The sequence below is a fragment of the Lepeophtheirus salmonis genome, chromosome 3, assembly GCF_016086655.4.
Source record: "Lepeophtheirus salmonis chromosome 3, UVic_Lsal_1.4, whole genome shotgun sequence".
Lineage (NCBI taxonomy): Eukaryota > Metazoa > Arthropoda > Copepoda > Siphonostomatoida > Caligidae > Lepeophtheirus > Lepeophtheirus salmonis.
In genome coordinates, this window is record NC_052133.2 from 12,543,255 (window position 1) to 12,563,685 (window position 20,431).

The window sequence follows — 20,431 nt, forward strand, 5'->3', positions numbered from 1 at the left end:
TTTTTTTTTTTTTGGGGGGGGCAGGTTTTTGAATTAAAAATTTTGGAAAAATATTTCGAAATTACTTAGCTGTTCACAAAAAATTGAAATTTTTGGAAAAAGTTTCCAAAATTAAATCCTATGAAAAAAAAAATGCAAATAATAAATTTTTAGAGAAAAAAAATTCAAAAATCCAGAGTTATTCATATAAAATTATATTTTTTATACAAAAATTAGAAAATTAAATTTTTTGGAATAAAGTTTTAAAAATCCTTAGATATTCACAAAAAATAATTTCAAAAACTCACAGTTATTCACAAAAAAAAAAATTCAAAAATTATATTTCCAATACATAATTTTTCTGAATAAAGTCTGGAAAATCTATAGCAATTTACAGAAAATTAAATTTTTTGAAAAAGTTTCAAAAATTCACAGTAATTCATTAAAAAATTAAATTTGCTCAAAAAAATTCAAAAATCCATAGCTATTGGCAAATGACTAAATTTTTTGGAAAACAAATTCTAATATTAATTTTTTTTCTCTGCTCCATAACTTGCCCGAATGACTTTTTTTAAGAAAATGAATCTTGTAAGAAGCAAAAATTCCTTCATTTGGGGTGGAGGCTACAACCCCTACAGTCCACCCCCAGCGAATGTCCCTGTATAGGACAGAACCAACTGAAGAAATATATTATCCACAAGCTTATGTGACCGTCTGTAGCTTGGGCACGCAACTTAAATAAATCAAATAGGGTATTCCTTCTTAATATTCAATTAAATAAAAATTCAAAAAGCCCTCTATGAGAGTCAAACAACCCTAGATTACTTAACTATATTAATAGAACAAAGTTTGTCTGTGCGAATGCCTGAATGTATGTATGAAAAACAAGCACAGGGTGCACTATATATAGTGCTCCATCATGTATATCAAAAATAGTTATGTCCAAATAATGCATAAAAATGCAAGATTTACAAATATAAATGCAGACGGGACGGGAAAATCGAACATACAAATAACTAAGCAGAAAAAGGCCAAAAATATAGATTAATCCAATAAAACAGGGTGTATTTTGGTTTTAAATATTTGTATTAAATTTTTTTTTATTTATTCCAGCAATCCCTTATTCCACTAAATATTCAAATGATCATATGGTACTCCTTTAGCCTGTTCCTCTTATTGGTTAGAAGGTCCTTGAAAATGATATAGGCTCTTTCAAAATCTTGGATGTCATAGGGCGCAGTTGAAGATCGCTATGATGTTGGGATTCTTCTTCACGGCAGACACATTCTGCAAACGAGATGTTTGCAGACACCAAGGGATTCACCAGGTCAGTGTTAAAGATGTCGTTGCTGTGTTTGTTGGAAGAGATGACGTTGAGCAGCTTCTTAGTAGAGCCTTGTCCCCCTTCATGTGCAACTCAATTTTTTTATTATTATTATTGCCTGGTGCATTATCCATGCTGCTCTAGGACAGAGCCTTGCCGCTGAAGTTGTAAAGCTTGCAGAGCAGGTATTTTTCTTCTGACATATATGCCCATATCTTGGTAATGAGGGCTTTGGGTTCCACAATCCTTGTGATAGTTAAATACTGTGGACTGTAATACTTAATAAAACATGTTATAAAATCTATGTGTTTTCCATTAGAGTTATATATCGGTAATGAATAGAAAAATGGATTCACTCCATATTATATATTTATAAAGGAAAAATGGATTGTAAAAACCTCAATGGTTTTGATGGAAAGATGGATAGGATAAAAGGGGATGGGGAAGCAAAGAGACAGAGCTCTCTTGTTTTAGAGGAGAAAACTTAGAGAGTTTGTAATCAGGTACTAAAAATGCAAATAAATCTTATTTATATCATTTGGACATCACATATACATATTTATTCAGGAAATAATAATGTAGTCGTATTAATGAAATATTGAAGGAATCTGTATATAACATCGAATCTCTATACAGGGTGCACTAAATATATAGTGACACATGAATGTTCTCCTTTATACAAGGGAGGGCAGAAGAACACGGACTGTTAATTAATATTTATTTTCTCATTACTATGAAAAGGTTTAGTGATACTTTTTTGATATACTATTTCCTTCGTCCTTTTTACATAAGCAAGCTATACCAATCATTTAGTCATTTCATCATCATGAGCGAGCAACAAGTAAAAAGACAGCCCATCTCAGATCTCCTATATGTTGGGGTTAATGTGATGAAGATTACGGACATTGATAAATGTTCTAGAAGCCCTGGTTTTTAAGTTGGTCTAGATGGAAAAAAAATGCTAGAATGTGAAGAAGTGGAGGGTAGAATTTAAAGAGGGATTTGATGTTTTAGTTCAGTTTCGAGAAGAATATAAAGTCACTAAGTTGATGATTCACCTCCCTAACGACTTCTCAGCGGCTTCTAGGACTATCAGGAGGGCCATAAAGCACAACTTGGGATAGTTTATTTCACAAGGACCCCACACCACCTTCTGACAGAGGGCATGAAAGGTAGGAGCCTCGATAGGTGTGGTGAGTGTGCTTATGAAAAACGGAGAACAAGTAATTTTTTGGGGAGTTCTATTATTAAAGCCAAATTTGTCTTGAAATCGACGCGTAACTACTCATAAAATTGAACACAAAGCCTAAAATTGATCGAAATAAATAATCATTTATAGGTATAACTTACGTAAGTACCTAGGCAACATTTACTTCATTCTTATTAATCTATTTATTGTCTTTTGTCCTGCCTTTTCTTATTTTTGACAATATACACTATATTATATTGTAAAAAGAGATAATACTCTATTTTTTATAATATTTGTTCTACATACACAGATCAATGACTTTAAGTGAAACAGCTGCGTTCATAAGATGAGGATCACTAAAAAATACAGATGATTACATATAACGAGTCTTTTTACTTTATATATGATTATGAACAAAGCTATAAGACAAGGGCTAAATCCACCTGTTAACAAAAATATATTCCTTGGCTACGTAATATATTTTCTCCTCGCAAGGAGACACTTCGACGTACATGAATTATGATTTTTTTTTTATTCCCATCGCAGAATTTACCTTCATAATTTAATCGAAAGAATAAAGGGTGAGTAGTGACTTATATTCATTACACTTAAACGCCACTAGTAACAAAAAAAAAAAGTAGAAGTCGTGTCCACTATATTCAAATTGACTCATTTAATGATATAGATGGTGCTTAAATGATAAATACATCATTTTTATCAATAGATCCCACTCAAGGGACTCACAAAATCATCAAATACATCCACCTTATCCAATTAATAAATCTTTAAAAAATACGTATATTGGTTCTATTGTTTGTGAGTCGAAAACCTCACGTATTCCTATTCAAGTATAAATATTTTAACAGCCAGTCCAAATCGAGATTGATATTGTTGTTTCATGAGGCTTATATATGACTCGAGAACAAATTCTGCTTCAAATTGATCAATAATTAATTATATATATTTTTTGCGAAAAGATTTCAAAAATCCACAAATGTGGATTTTTAAATTTTTTTACAAACAATTTAATTTTTCTAATAAAATTAATTAAAATTAATTTTCTATTAATAGCTATTGACTTTTTTCAAAAAACAAAATATATATATTTTTGTAAACGGATTGTTATTGGATTTTTGAAATTTGTATCTATAAAATACAGTTTATGAGAATAGCTATGGATGTATGAAAAAATTTAACAGATGAAATTTTTTCGAAGAAATCTAGTATTTGAATTTTTTTTCAACAAAATTTAATATTTGAAAAAAAAATTCCAAAACTACCCCCCCCAAAAAAAAGAATATATATAATCATGCGGCCGCCCTGGTTGACCATTAACCAATCGTAGGCTTTTGATATTATATGCCCTATCATGCAAAGCGGACCTCTTGCGTAGTAAAAAATAACCAACAAAAGTTAACAGGTACTTTTCAATGACTTTTGTTTTTATTTAAAATAAAAATATTAAAAATTATGGATGTTATACTGTTCTTTGTAAATACGAGAGAGGGTGCAGATTTAATCTTCGAGCCTATAATTCATATATCGGATAAATTCATCCATACCAGTCACACAAACCTCGTCATACGTTATTAACTTAATTGTATTTCGCAACTTTTCCCCCATATAGAAACACAAAGATCAATTGGTTATTCGCATGGAATTATGAGTTTTGTTTCTTTATTTTCTTTAAAAATGATGTTGACTCTATTTTTCCTTTTTCAACGAATTAAAATTCCCCTCATTTGGAATTTTAAATTTGCATGATTATTCAAGGTCTCTAGAATCTCTTAGTTATTGGGAATTCCTCTCAATTTACTACAAAATAAAGCTTTATTTTTTCTCATTGGGAGGTGACACCATGTTTAGAGGCCAGCTCTAGGTAACAAACATATTTGCTGTGAATTGTATACATATATATTCTAATAACAATATATTAGAATGAACAATTCGTGTATCATTGCAACACTTGTTATAACTTATATTTGACAAATAGTATATACTGCGCATTACAATACCTCAAGTTACTCTTCAATGAGTGTTTTTTAATAAAATTATATTCCCTGATAACAAAAAATTATCAATAATTCAAATGACATAAGTTACAAGGGAAAAAAAATGAAAAACTGCCTGAAGTATTATACAAATATTGCTCCTCCCAAAAAATTATTTTATTACTCAAAATCAATACTTATCAAAATATCTCGAAGAAAAGTTGACTGATATAATTTATTTTTTTAAATAATCCGCATGCTAATATATTTTAAATTTTGTGACTGTAACTATTTTGATGTGAGAGAAAAGGGGGCATGTTGCAACTATCCCGGTTAGGGATGTATAAAACAAGATCTAGAACCCATATTTGTTTTTTTTAACTGGTAATTTGAACAATGTTTTTTTTGTTTTTTTTTTCAAAAGCTCTTATCATTATTATTTACTTTTCCCTCCTTGAAGAGAGAACGTCTATATATAAAATAATAACTTGTGCGTGTGCTGATGAGAGACGGAGAATAACCATGATGATTTGCTCGGGTGTTATAAGCAGAGATTTAAATAATATGAAATGCAGGTACATTAAAAATTAAAAAAATTAAAATTAACATGGTAACCGTAACTATTTGAAGAAGGTTTTGGAGGATAGCAGCTTCAGAGGCGACCACTGGAGGTGGGCTGAAGGGGCTGTAGCCCTCCCCAAATAAAGGAATTTTAATTTTCACAAGAACATTGTATATACGAGAATTTTTAAATATTTTAGAAAAACAATTTAATGTTTTATGTTTCAGACTGAAAATGTCTGAATGGGATGGTTTTGTCCACTCACCAAAAAATATACAGAGTGAGGAGTCAAAAATAAGAACTTTATTATTTTAAATCTTGTGCAAAAACGAATCATCCGGTTAAGAAGTTTGTTTTGTAAAAATAGAAATCCGTTCAAAGAGCTTTTATTTCTTGTATTATACATCTCACTACAACAAAAAATGAACGAGCAATAGGCCGAACCCCAAGGGGTACACGATCTTCTTGATGCCCAAGTACGCCAAAAGGACATTGCAAAGATAGTGTGCGTCAACATAGACACGGTCCACCGTATCCATACGCTATAAACGCCGGTTTCGTCACCGATAAGTCTCCAGGATGTGGCGGCTACAACAAGAAGAGAGATGACGCCTTCGTCACCATTCTAAATGCCAAAGTAGATGCCGACCCAGTGACCAGCATGAGGAGGCTTGCCTAAGACCTCAATGTTGATCCCAAGACCATCAGAGTGGATATCCATGAATATTTGGGCCTCACTTCCTATGTCTGAAAGACCAAGGTACGTCCTCAGCAATAAGTAAAAGCAGAAGAGACTTGAGAGTCGCAAGAAAATCCTCCCAGTTCCCCAGACCTCAACCCCTGGACTATTTCTAGAAGGGTGCTATGGAGAGGAAGACCAATGCGATCCCTCATCCCAATGTGGGCTCGACCTGTTTGCAAGTTTACCCCAAAGATCGAAACTGGGATACATGCATAACATAGACAATTTGTGATAATATAGATAATACAATACTTCTACCACTAATTATATGCATCTCTGTGATTCCATCTTCATGGGTTTGATCAGCTATAATTTTTTATTTCAATCTTTATATGGATTTTTTCCCCCTGAAATTACAAGACGTAATTTCCAGCAATTACTACTGTGTAGTGTTGTTTCAGTCCATATTTATTCAGTCCAGTCCATTCTTAGGACGGATCCTTAAGACCAACAGTTCATCATACTGCCAGTATTAATATAGTTAAGTGACGTCATCCGACCTAACTTTTTAAGTTTTATAACTGATATGCAAGAGTGAGCTAGAAGGGACTGCAATCTTCAGCCCTTCGTAAAGACCGACACAACACAACTCATGTATGTAAAATCAAAGCATTTATGTGGCGAAAAAAATACTCCCAAATTATTTTGAATTGGTTTCATATATGATTGATTGACTAAGCAGATTTATTATTAAAATTGTAAACACTCCCTACTCTTTTCCTTAGAGCATCAAAGCAGTTCGTTCATGAATGCTTGCGGAATGTTTTTGTTTTTAAAAGAAGGATGGATCTCAATACCAAATCATATAAATAGACTTGAATCCTTTGTAAAATAATTGAATCATGAAATGGCAACATTTTTATGACAAAGAAATATTATGAATTTACAGTTATCAAGTCTCTAAGAAAATAATTTCGTTAATAGAGCGTTTTCACGTGACGTAAGAATTTTGATGTTGTTCATTTTGGTGGCCTATATAACCAAGTCTAATAAGAAGACAAACCTTTTTTCTACGAATATTGAGGAAAGTAGTGAACTATTGGATCTCAAAATGGGCTTAAAACTTACTGTTGATAAAAATTTTATTCGCTTATTGTCTAGTTTTATAATATATATTACGCCAAAATGTATTAAAAATATGTTATTAGATCGTTCTACAATCATTTTCTGTGTTGTAGTTACAAATTAACTATTATAATGCAGTGAATAAATAAAAAAATTGTAACTGTTCTACTTTTCTTGTTTGGAAAAGAAAAGGAACAGATATTCTTGATATTCTTAGGCATTTCCAGTACATACTACTTTGATTTCATTCAAACATCAGTGTTGTCCATTAACATCAAGTATTGATTCGATGTATGTCTAAAGTATTTATTTATTCATAAAACCATTTGATTGAGTTATATAAAGGCTTCTTAGAAATGTATTCATTTTAAGTATTAAAAATATCAACCCAGATGGTGTATCCTTCAGTTATGAAGGAACATATGATTTCAGTGAAAACCCTCTACAATTTAGTGACGTCTGCAGGGGGTGTAACACATCTAATATCCAAATTTAAAAAAAAATTCTTTATTTTTTTTTTCCAAAAAAATAAATTCTTTTAAAAAATTAAACATTCTGTGAATAGCAATGGATTTTTGAAATTTTTCTTCAAAAAATTTAATATTTGAAATTTAGCCTTTTAAATTATTTTTCAACAGTTGTAGATTTTTGGGGAAAAAATGCTTTTTTTTGGTGGATAGCTATGGATTTAAAATAAAATAATAATATTTAAAATTTAATTTTTGAATTATTTTGTGAACAGCTGTGTTTTTTTCTGAATAGCTATGGATTTTTAAAAAATAAATTCCAAAAACCAAGCCCTCTCCCAATATCAACTTCATTGGGATTTTTTTATTTGGTAGACTAAGATTCAATTTTTCATCTTCGACATGTAGTTACAGGACCACGTTAACACCTACAGGAAAGTTACTTCTTAAGCATATACTTACACTCTACAGGTAGCTTCGTTCACAAATGCTACTAGCTAAGCCATGATTATTTAAGGGGGAAATATCAACACTTATCAGTATTAAAATAATCAAATATTTATAAAATTATTGTAACTCCCCCCAAATTCGTTATTAAAACACCCATAACACAAAAATGAATCCAACTTCCATGTTATATATAGAGATATATAGAGAGAAACAGGAAAAAGTTCAACTCGTACAAACAAATTTTAAAATATAATGTCACAAGAAGTAGATCTCAGAGTTGCGATCACAATATATTTCTTACTAAGCTTTAATTAACATGCAGATGCTATCAACTACAGCTACAGGTCAAACTTTTAAAATTATTACGGTGATCATCTTCAAAAATATACTATTCCAATCCACAGGTAAATACTGAAAATACAGTGAGGCTGTAATTTCTACTTGTACAATATAAAGCTACAGGAAATTTTGCTGTACATAACATAAAATGAATTTTGTACAAGACAAAGTACATATATGTAGTATACATATTCAATAAATTTCTACTTCTGACGCAATATGCCGACTTATGAACGTCAGTTATATAATAATGGAATATTATTTACGTACATACTTAAGAAACATGCAGAGTATATGATTTTTGCTTGTAAGATGGCGCTGACTTCATTTACGTACTGGCAAGCCTTTTTAATTATTTACTGTACATAAAAATCCTCCACCAATGGGAATGTGCCATTTGTTAAAACTCCGGGCCGGTTAATTTTTTTCCTTGAGAAAAAAAGAGAGAGATATTTGGGCATTGGATTCCCAACGAGTCAGACCTAGAATGACTCTCGTGAAGTGAAGACGCGTCCTGTAAATAGAAAAAAAGGAGAGCGCAGAGAGAGAGCTATAAAACAAAGAAACATAAGGAAGGAACGTCAAATAGAAGTGTTGTGTTGTTGTTGTTGTTGATATAAGAGGAGAAGATTTTGTATTTTGAAAGAGGTACAAAGTTATAAGTTCCACGTACGTCGGTGGGTTGATAGTAATTAAGAGGACCGAAGATGTCTGTGAGCGTGGTGAAGACTGGTGAGCGAGTGCTCAAGATGAAAGGAACAGATATGAAAATAGGTCGGCCTCAGATCATCATTGTTCCCCCAGGATTTTTAAAGACCACAACAACAATGGCACCCGTCAAAATAGCAAAGATATCTCCCAAAGAGCCCCTTAAGAGACCTTCACCCTGCCTGATTGAGTCTCACCTGAACCCTGTACGGAAGCGGGCTAATTTGGACCATTTGAGCACAGAGGAGAAGTTGCTTCGAAGGAAGTTAAAGAACCGAGTGGCCGCACAAAATGCACGGGATAAGAAGCGTGTGAGGATGGACGATATGGAAGATGAGATTCGTGCTCTTCGAGAGCGGAATGAGAAGTTGGAAAAGGAGAATGCAAGATTGCGGGAGTTGCAAGCACGTCTGGAGGTTCCTTCTGAAATCCTGGATGACTGTAGTCTTAGTGCAACTACGACCTTTGAACTCCCTCTCTCACCTGCAACGTCATCTTCTTCTGAAGAAGAGGAGCTTAGTACCATAATTGTGGAGACCCCCGAGTCGATGCCTTCGCTGCCAGCAGAGCGCGTTTACGACCTTCAGCAGAAAGGACGGGCGACGATCGTGGGGCCTCTCCTACTCCTATGGACCTTACTTCTTTCTCTTGCAAAACAGAAGAAACTGACAACGACTGTTTCGAAACGACTGCATACATCTTCCCACCTCCCTCTCCCTCATCCTCAATGTCCTCCACTACCTCCATCCTTACACCCAAAAGAGAAGAAGATGCATCATCCTTTGTGGTGGGGACCCAGGCAAAAGGCTTGGAACCCCAGGATCTGGATACCTTCATAGAAAATCAAATAGAAGAAAATCCATTCAACTCTTTCACTGCATCCGGGCTAGAACCCCTTGATACACCAGATTGGGAGCAAAGCTACAACGAACTCTTCCCTGATCTCATATAAAGGCATGACCAACAATGCGAATAAATGATTATATTTACCATGATATGACATTAGGAATAGTGGGGTGCTAATGATCATAACTCCTGCATTCCATTCTAATTATTATATTTTTTTGTCTCACTTTTAAATGATCAAGTTGTTTTTTAAGCATTATGAAATTATATAAGTGTTATTATTTTATTTAAACAAATGTATGTATGTACTATGACTGCATAGAAAATAAACAAATTCATCGTTTGTCAATCCTATGGTTTTACTCATTCATATTCTAGACCATCCGTGCAATTTTATTCTTTGAATATATAACAATCTCGTATTTAGGTTTTCAAAAGCAAGATGTAATGAATACTTATCAAATATAGAGAAGGGCAACAGGACGTGAGCTTAAAATTTTCCTTTTTGACGAAGTAATCTACCTTTGCTTAGGGCTCACTTAATATGGAGTGAATTTTTATCAACTCAAGGCTTATATAAGTATAATTTACTATGTACATGCTATTTCTGTACAAATTATACTCTTTAAAGAGATTACACAATTTCTACGTCTCTTAGAATTTTATTTTATTAAATCCTCAGCCTTTCTAACAATTAATCATTAATTGAGGCCATCATTTCCTTTTGATATATTCAAAATACACATGTTTATGTTTTAACGAAATAATATAACTGTGGACATATTTTGAATGTGTAATGTGGCAAATATTACTTATTAATTAGTAATTTCCATCAAAAAGCTCAAAAATTATTAAACACCAACCATAGAATATTCCATTATTTAACTATCCTCATCACAAGTCTACTCTCAATTCTTCATCTCATTTTTCTGTTTTTAACTAGTACAATATGTTTATAAAAGCTACAATTTGTAGAAAATCACATCTTGTAAACGTCATATACATCTCATTTCAACGATCATTTGTTACACTAAGAAAGGATACCAAAAGTGGAAGGGGGGACAGGGGCATGGGTAGGGGATGGGTTGTTTACTTTTTACTATTCGGGCAAATTATGTAGCAAAGCAAAAAATTTAAAATTTGATTTTTTGTTTTGTATATAGCTTTGAATTTTTTTTTCCAAAAAATGTATTTTTTGGTGAATTCCTGTGGATTTTTTAAATTTTTTTCAAAAGATTTAATATTTGAAATTTCATTTTTCAAATGTTTTTTCCAAAAAATTTAATTTTCTGTAAATAGGTTTAAAACATAATCATTCAGACGCCCTGGGGACTTATACCCAATTCTGGGATCTCTAGCATATAATAGACTGACTAGGTAAGTTGTGAAAGCTTATAACGCAATACAAGGGAGGATTTTCATCATATTTTTGCCGAGGGGCCTTCAAGGGTAAAAAATGAACACAATCGACTCTCTAAAGGGCAGAGAAAAAATAAATAAATATGAAGAGTAGTTGGGATTTTTTGCTATAACATACTTACTTTTTAATACAACACCTTTCACCCACATTAAAAATATACTTTACATACATATGTTGCTTACAAGTTGCAACTCACACAAGTTCAATATGGAATTAAGCAACAAATAGTTTGTAATAGCTACGCATAAAAGTAAATATAATTATAGAATATATAACTTTGATAGAGGATATGATATCAACTAAAAAAGATTACTAAATAAACCATAGTGTTCCTTGCTCCCCAATACATTTGAAATATCAGAATAGAGATAAATAATGAATACGAAAATCTTGCAGATTATCTTTTTTTACATGTATACTCACGAGATTTTCGACTATTTTCACATCCTACTTGTTACATGAGTTTTCGACTCTTAGAACCGATAATAACAAGCGCGTTTGCCGGATTATATATATATATTTTTTTTCGGGAGGGGGCTTAGTTTTTGGAATTTTTTTCGGAAAAAAATCCAAAAATTCATGGAAAAAAATTTCAAATATTAAATTTTTCCCCAAAAAACTTCAAAAACCCACAGCTCTTAAAAAAGTAATTAATTTTTTTACAAAAAAATTTCAAAAATTATATTTAAAATATTAAATTTTTCGGAGAAAAATTTCAAAAATCTATAATTATTCACAGATAATTAAATTTTTCGGAAAAGAGTTTAGGAATTTAAACTTTTTGGAAAAAAATAATAGCCAAATCAAATTAAATTTGAAATATTTAATTTTCTTCGAAAAAGAAAATCTTTAATTGGGGGGGGGGGGCTACAACCCCTCCTGCCCAACCGTTGCAGCCAGTCCTTTGGAATGTTAATAATAGAGCGAATTAAAAAAAGAAAAAGTGTGACATCATCCTGGACTGAACTTTTAGGGTTAGGACTGATATGCAGGACCAAACTGGACTAGACTTCAGTCCTAAATGAGAACTAACATAGCATAGCACATAAGCTCAAATAAAGAATCAGGAATAAATTATCACTCATAAAAATACGAGTGTAGTTTCAATGATTTAAGATAAAATGATTGAGTCTTTGATGCAATCAAAATTACACTTATTTTTTATCAAAAATTACATAGAAAGTTTGATGGAAATTGCAGGTTGTACCTTTTATTAATAATTTGTTATGTAAATTAGTCATTATAATATAACATACGCCATTTTGACAGCGTTCTTGATTCCACCCCTTATCATGTAACCTATTGTTGATACAGTTTATCTACAAATTATAAGGCGATTAAAATTTAACGCATATTAATAATGGAGCGTGAATTTGATGGTGTTTTTTTTTTTTTTTTTCAAATGCGAGTACCGATTCTGATAATTGAGTTGGTTGCTAGCAAAGTTGTAAAAAAAATGTTTATAATGCAAGTCCAAGTCGAGTCTCAAGTCTTTCCTCAAAATCCAACTCCTTCAATATTTTCATCAAGTCCACAGAAAATAAAGTATACTTTAAAGCCTACTCTATATCCAACGAAGAAAATTAAATGACTTTCGAGTCCAATGTCATATCACAAGTCTTCAAAATATGGACTCAAGTCCAAGTCATTACCTCTTCTTATTAGTGAGACAAGTTGCCACATTACCAATAATTTTATAATTTATATGTGTGTACGTAGTGTTGTATCCGTTTTATTTAGTACTGAAGACTGGAGTTCAGTTCAGTCCTAAAACTTATAAAGTTCGGTACTTTATGACGTCACTCAACAACATTTCTTCTTTTTTTTAATCAGTTCTAATACCGACAATCCGAAGGATCGACAGTCTTAAGGACTTTTGTTCCAGTCCTTCTTTGCTGGCACAGCACATTATGTACGTATTAGTTATTACTTATAAGTATTAAAATCCCTGAGTAGGAAGCATATTATAGAGAGTTGAAGAAGAGAAGCAAACATCTGCATAGCATATTTCTTCCTTGTGTGAACTAGAATCCGCATTAGATAAATCCTACATCATTTAAAAAGAAAAAACGTTGCCGTGTTAACGAGTCTTAGATACACGTAGCTTCAAGGACACAGATCTGCACTTTTATTACAAGTCCCTCGGCGATAACATAGATGTGATTGGTTATTTACTATTTGTTTTAAATCCAGTAATCTGCTTGAGAAAAAAAGAAAATCCTTCCAATTGATACAGGTCTTTTTAAATATACTAAAATTTGTCCACATTAGTAGTTGAAGCAAATTAAAAGTTGGCAAGATCTTCAGGAGTCTTGTTAGATGGAGACATCTCTGATTATACGTCCAACCTTTTTTATAAATGGGAGATTTTACAATTTTACGCTAAGGTATTTCTCGTTTGTTGTAAGATTCAATGGGGCTTATTCGGCAGTCAATTTTGCAATAAATTTCCCCTTCGTCTAATCGGCTGTTGTTGAAATATGGCTCGTTTATATATCCAATCATGTAATCATAACCATGATTTCATCTTTTACTTAGTTTTATCTCAAAATAAAAAAAAATATAATGAAGAAGGGGTTTTTGCAGGTGGATATTCTCTCAAAAAGTTGTTGTGTAATTTTTACACAAAACGGGGCAAAATGAGCAATTTTTCCTAAAAAGGTCAAATTAAGTAATGTTTAGAGGGATTGCTCACAAATCTAAAATTTACAAATAATATATCAATACTTGTAACTATTATGAAAGTTATAAATACAAGTAAGTAATTGAGGAAAAAAATTAAGAGTAGTTTAATTTTATCGGTACAAGATCATACTCCTTAAAGACGAATATAATCAATTCACATCATAATTTGCAAATAATGTAGAATAATAACAATTCTACGAAATAAAAGGTTAGGACTTGGCTATGAACTTAGCATAGCAAGATAAGAGTTCACTATGAATCTATTCATTAGCAAATTACTAAATGAATATATATATATTTTTTACTTGTTTTCAACCACACAGATTTGGAATTGGATCACGAAATGTTGTATTAATTACTAGGTAATTAGAGAAATAAGATTACTTCGATTTCTTAGGTCCTTTTTTGAACATATTTCCTCAGCATATGATATCCAAATCCAATCTTCCCTACTTAATATTTGTGTAACACGTAATTAAAACTATGAAAAAGATTAGAAAGCTACTTCATTTAAAAAAATTTCATTCATGGACATTGAGTTCAAACAATTTAAATTACAAATAATAAGTATACAGAAGTGACTTTGTTATTAGAACAAATTTGACTAAAACGTGCGTTCAGTTTGAAGGTGATTATGTCTATTTAAGTATGTATATATATATATATATGTATATTGTGAATTAATCTATTTAATTTATTTAAAGTATACGACAGACTTCAAGAGAAATTGGACTCTAATTGGACTCAAAAGGAGGCATATTGAATTAATAGACCAAGATTGGATTACGTTCTGACAAATCATAACAGGGACGTCCGTACGACGATATTTGGGGGGTTGGAATTTAAAAAAAAAAGTTTTACAAATCCAGTCATTCACAAAAAATTTAATTTTTAGGGAAAATTTTTGAATGTTTCAATTTCAAATAAATAGTTTTGAAAACAATTTCAAAAATACATGGCTACTCACCAAAAATTTAATTTTTTACTCTACTACACAATTTGCCCCAACGATCTTTATTTTATTAAAAAAAATCATTCAAAAAAAAAAAAAAACCATAGTTTTCCCGTATTTTTTTTTCATCCTGACCTAAAAATAACAACAGCCCCTCCAGCCCACTCCCTGCGGACGCCTCTGCTGAAGCCAGGAATATGTCCAAAAAGAGTTGTACTTATAGAGTTTTAGTCAGACGGTCCATAGAGTAAGAGCTCTGGTATTTGCCCTCCTTGAACACCAGTTCCATTTGTACTTTCAGAAGAACATTGAAACTGAAACGTGACTCCCCCAACCGTCATTTCACTCGTACCCTCTTGCCCAAAGTAAGAAAGTTCGTCTCCATCTAAAACAACGGATGCTGTATAGTAAACATCGGGCTCAATTTGTACTGACTGGTCGAAAAACACACGGAATGTATTACTAGAGCCATCGGAGAAAAATTTTACACTGGACTCTGCTAGACTTTTACCCCCACATGAGGATTTCAGTTCAATTTTGGCTGAGTACTCAGATGCACCATTTGATGACCCATATAGTCCATAACCCACAACAAATATCCTTTTATCCACACAAAATTGAATAGAGTCACACCTTCCTCGATATCGCCATTGATTACTTCGGTAGGCCGATGATAGAAACCGGTGGCAATGAATGATTTCTAAGCCTTTACGAGGTACAAGAGGGTAATCTATTTTTGGTCTAAACTTTCTGGATGTGAAATGCAAGAAAATATCAGTAATTTCTCTTAAGTTTAGAATCCCTGAAGTTACGATTTCGTCTGCAAAGTCATTCACACTCATAGCAGGAAAACGAATGAGATTCAGGGCCGAGCCAAGTATTTCTCTTTTCTTGACCGGAACACTCTCTGATTCTGCAGTCTCTTCTTCTTTAATTCGAGCTGAGGCCCAACTCAAAGCAGCCTTGAAAACAACAGTTTCTTTACAATTGAGTGTCTCTCTGGAGAGGATTTTTTTCAATGTGTCAACATCAATGTCTGAGAAGGATTCTGCAAGTAGAGCCATGGATGCCTGGGCATCAATCACTTCCCAGCAACGTTGCATAAGATGAGGTTCCTCAAAAAGACGTGATTCACTCAGAAGAACACAGGCATTATCCGCTGTTAGGCTCGTTTCCAAAAACGAAACACACTCCTTGGCAAGATGAGGAACAATATATTTTTTGGAACAATAGAGCGTAGGTAAAACATTTTCAGGCTCCAAAGTAATTTCATCGCAGTATAAATACTTAAGCATTACAAGAAAGGCTGCAGGCTCAACATCTGGAATGGGGACGACTTGCTCAGAATTAGTTGAGGCGTCCGCAAGTCCCCCATAGAACATGGCATAAAAAACCGTGCTGGCCGTTGCCATGATGTACTTGTGAGCAGGGATTCGTTGAGGATCTGTGGATAAAAATACAAAATATTACATTCATAGCTACGTCATTTCATATTTCATTCACAAGAACATAGAGGAAAGTTAATGCAAAATATAAATCAAATAAAAACTCGTCATATAAATGAATTATTTTAGGGAATGAAAACCTTCCTTTGGATCCAATGAGGAAATAAACGTCAGCCATTGTTGGATTATTAAACATGACGGCACTCCTTTCCTTCAGACTCTTTTTCGTGCTCTGCCAGTCTGGATCGGAAGTGGTTGCTGAAGCGGATGAGGATGAACAAGGTGTCGAAGGGGATGTATGTCCAGAAGAGCCGTCATTTAGGGGTCTGGGATAGCTGTCAGATCCACTATGCGCTCCATTGGGAAGTCGTTCCTGATTCTCAGGCTCTTCGATAAGACAATGCTCTAACTTTTCGCGAAGATCCTCGGGTACACGTCCTCTCAATGGACTAGGAAGTAAGGAGGCCATTCCTAGGACAGAAGAACTCAACTTCCTTATTCCGTAGTAGCACTAGGGTTCTCATTGAATTCTCACTTTCTTTTTTCTTTTTCAATTCATTACGTCACACTCTTCCTTTTCTTCTTCCTGCTTCTTACCTCCCTATATCATTTATATATATATATATATCAATTAATGTATATCAAAAAGAATCAACAATTCATTGATAATTCCATATTTTTAGCTTATTTTAAAATCTTGCCTTTTGCAGAACATATGGTTAATTAATAGGAATATTATATATTTTTTCCGGTTTCACGGATTGGGTTCCTACTCATTGAGTAGGAGAGACCGACTTATTTTGCATGTATCCCTCATTTCCATGCATAAAAAAGCTACACCCATAAAATTTACGTGACATTTCTATAATATAAAATGCAGATTATTGTGAAAAAGTCGCAGTAAGGAGTGTGAATATGCCACAACATAGAAGAAGTAATACATTTTTAATTAGGGCTAGAGAAAAGCTTGTGGGATATATAAGCTCCCATGAAAAATGGATGTCTTGAGCAATTTTCTTTATTTCCATCAAAAAAAGTAGTTATCCATAAGTCTGCAAGTATTGTAAACGACAAAGTAACAAGAGGTTTAGGAGGAGGCATTCATTTCAATCTTTAGAAAAGATAATTCCTTGGTAAAGTTAAGAAATTGTACGCCAAATATTTGTAAACTAAAAAAGAAAATATACAGTAGATCATCGAGCCTATTAGAGAAGGAAAAGTTATTAGTCGATAGTTTGAAATATTTGTTTGATATTGCTACTCGAGATGCCTTATCTATAATTAAAAATACAGAAGATAACTTCAGTTATTAAAGAAAAAAAAAGCAAGGAAGCGTAAATTACATAAAGAAGAAGAACAAATTCAATTTAAAAAAGTTACAATATCTACTTCTCAGACTATAATATTGTAGAGTTACCCAACTACAGAAAGTAGCAATAAAGACAATGATAGTTATTAATTATCATAATGAGTAAGATCCACATCCTCGATCTGACAAAAGTAAAAGTATCTTTGATCTAGCGGTTCATTTCCTCTTATAATTCGATCTTTTTTATCAATTAATATCTAGGCAGTACTACAAAGATGGAAGGCTAATTGGATTGGTTTATTTACAGATAAAGTCCCCGATCATAATTTTGTTCATATGTTTTCGCTCCTTTGTCACTGTTTGTAACTTTAGTTATTCTTGGTTGAACAGACATTTTTTCTCAAGATATAAAATTAAAAGGCACTAATATAAAAAAACTAAATTTCTTGCTACGATATCTCATTTTGATATTTTAGATTGCAATGAGACTACAACAGTAGATAATATTATTTACTATATTGGTGGATATATCATTCATATAACAATTTCAATATATGAAAATGAAAATCATCAACATATAGATTCGTTTTGAATGAAGTCAATAGAGTTGGACTTGTAAGACCAAGTGTTTTATGTTCCTCAGAGTTCTCTACACAATATATTATGTACTCAAAAAAATATTTGATAGTGATGCTAAGAAAAAATTATTTTTTCATTTTAACATTCTAGAGATTATAGCTGCACTTGAGGAAATGCAGATGAGTCAAGAAAACGTGACATGGGGTATCCGCACAAAGTGTGATAACAATCATAATTTTAAAACTTATTTGGGTTAATTTATTCAAAAAGTTTGATATGTTTTCCATAAAAAATTATACTCTAAATAACATTATACAAAAAAATTAACCCATGCAAAAATAATGAATCAGGAACAAAACTAAAAAAACTTAAAGCGTAATTACAATTTTTGTATATGAGCGAGAGCGTGTTCATTGTTTGGAATAACGAGCGGGAGTGGCTCGCCATTTTAGAAGAGCAATAAAATCACTCGAATCTTTGCTCATTTATATAGATTTGTATTAATTTTTCCGTCTCTACTTGTTATAAGATACCATCAAAAAATTTGAGGGTTAAATAATAGATTTAAAGATTGCGAGAAATGACGATTGAAGATAAGGTAGAATCTTTTTTCCATGCTGTATCTGTGGCTCTCTGTTTTCTTCGGTTGACAAATTTGCCTCTTATGTAGCTGGTCACTCTTAGAAGACCCATACTGGTCATACGTCAGTTTTCTCAGAGACACCGCCATCTCCTATATATATTGGAACATTTATCTTCATTTCTTGAAATAAAAGAAATATAAAAATTTCAGGAATTTATTGGAATCATAAAGAGTTGTCAAATTCAATAATCCTATACGAGTGAAAAAGTAGTGAGCGTCGCTATTTATTTTTTGAATGGGAGTCCGCTCATTGCTTTTAAAAAACGAGCGAGAGCATGCTCACAAAATTATTAACCGAGGAGGAGCTCGCTCAGGATTTCTTGAGGGGACTAATAAACAGACCATGCTTATTATTAAGAGAGAGAGAAAAAAAAAAGATAAGGTTCTGAGGTTTCGTTGACTTTTAAAATTTCTACTCATCCATTTATTTATCTAGTAATTCAAAGGGTCAACTCAAGGTTACTTCAAATACGAGGTGTGCCAATAACATACATTGGGCCAGCCCTCTTATGGTTGATTGAATAAAGAGGATATTATAGAGGGACTGGTACTCAAGTTTCTCTCCTCAAAGGGTTACGGATACATTCAGTCACGTTGCCTTCTTCCGGCTCCTTGTGTATTAACTATAAAAAGATGGATTCGAAATTTTAAAACAATCTATTATTATCGAACTTGTATCTCAACAATTTAAATCAAAATTAAAATCCTAATGTAGTATTTTTTCTTTCAGTAATTTTATTTCATATAAATTATCGTTATAATTTATTGTTTGTTAATGACGTTTTGGCTTGAAATATTTAAACTAAATAGGATGTGACTTGCAACGATGATCAGAATCCCTTTGACATATAACTGGTAACAAATATTCAATTCCTAATATTTTGCAGCTAAATCAAGGTATATATTTTCAGTCTTTTTAGTTATCATATCTTGAGACAGATTAAGACCAAAGTCGACAATAGTCCTAAGATCTCAGAGGCCATTGTATAACGCTACATATACTTTTTTTTTAGTATTCCACAAGTTAATTTATATAATAATATATGTCATGCTTGGAGCTATGTCCAGCTTATATATGTATGATGATGTCAACGGATAAGAAACTCAATTTTAGAACTCGCGGGATTCATAACACATCAGTGTGACGCAATCCTCAACTCCTAAGTATTTACATAACCAACGAAGCAGTTATCATATCATGAAATATATTGAAAAAGATGAAGAAGCAGTACCTAACTTTTACATTTATAATAATTTATTTTGTGTATACCTTTTTATAAATCTGACATTCCAATCAGTTTGTTCTATGCATAATATTGATGGCATTTAGTTTAATAAACCCATATGTCTTAGAATTATTTTAATATATCTACTTAAAAATCATTTTATATCCTCCCAGAATGAATTTGAGTCATCATATTGGAACACAAATCTTTAACTAACAAATTCAATATTTTTAGAGATTGTATCTAAAAAGTTATTAAGTTTGTTTAAAAACTGAGAAACATTTTAGAATTAATTATTGAGATCAATAACTTTATAACTATACGTTTAACTCAATCGATGAATTTAATAATATATGACGCTCCATCGACATAGGAAAATGCGCAGTGGAAGAGACACATCAGTCCAAATATGCGTAATTGAAATACCAGATATTTCAAGTTACCTTGGGTCAACTCATATTTTATACAACTCTACACTGTTTTTAGATGTAAAAAGGAATATTACAAATG

At 32.3% G+C, this 20,431-nt stretch overlaps 2 protein-coding genes across 2 annotated transcripts; one reads left to right on the plus strand and one right to left on the minus strand.

The window, feature by feature from the left end:
• The first annotated feature begins 7,202 nt into the window (after nt 1-7,202).
• Nucleotides 7,203-10,011, plus strand: LOC121114123 (X box binding protein 1). Its single transcript, XM_040707982.2, has one exon. It carries the CDS (start codon nt 8,816-8,818, stop codon nt 9,653-9,655), a length of 840 nt encoding a protein of 279 aa, XP_040563916.1. The 5' UTR covers nt 7,203-8,815; the 3' UTR covers nt 9,656-10,011.
• A 4,245-nt stretch (nt 10,012-14,256) lies between these two features.
• Nucleotides 14,257-16,738, minus strand: LOC121114122 (BTB/POZ domain-containing protein 6-B). The gene is made up of 2 exons (XM_071887027.1): nt 16,296-16,738; nt 14,257-16,165 (listed from the first exon to the last, which is right to left on the minus strand). Exons 1-2 carry the CDS (start codon nt 16,631-16,633, stop codon nt 14,947-14,949), a joined length of 1,557 nt encoding a protein of 518 aa, XP_071743128.1. The 5' UTR covers nt 16,634-16,738; the 3' UTR covers nt 14,257-14,946.
• Nucleotides 16,739-20,431: the final 3,693 nt, after the last annotated feature.

What these genes read in the sequence shown, in the direction of transcription:
- LOC121114122 (XM_071887027.1), bottom strand. Translation starts at nt 16,633, where the DNA reads ATGGCCTCCTTACTTCCTAGTCCATTGAGAGGACGTGTACCCGAGGAT. An exon ending in TCCAAAGGAAGGTTTTCATT is followed by an intron (nt 16,166 to 16,295) that starts CCCTAAAATAAT and finishes ATTTTTATCCAC; the next exon opens with AGATCCTCAACGAATCCCTG.
- LOC121114123 (XM_040707982.2), top strand. Translation starts at nt 8,816, where the DNA reads ATGTCTGTGAGCGTGGTGAAGACTGGTGAGCGAGTGCTCAAGATGAAA.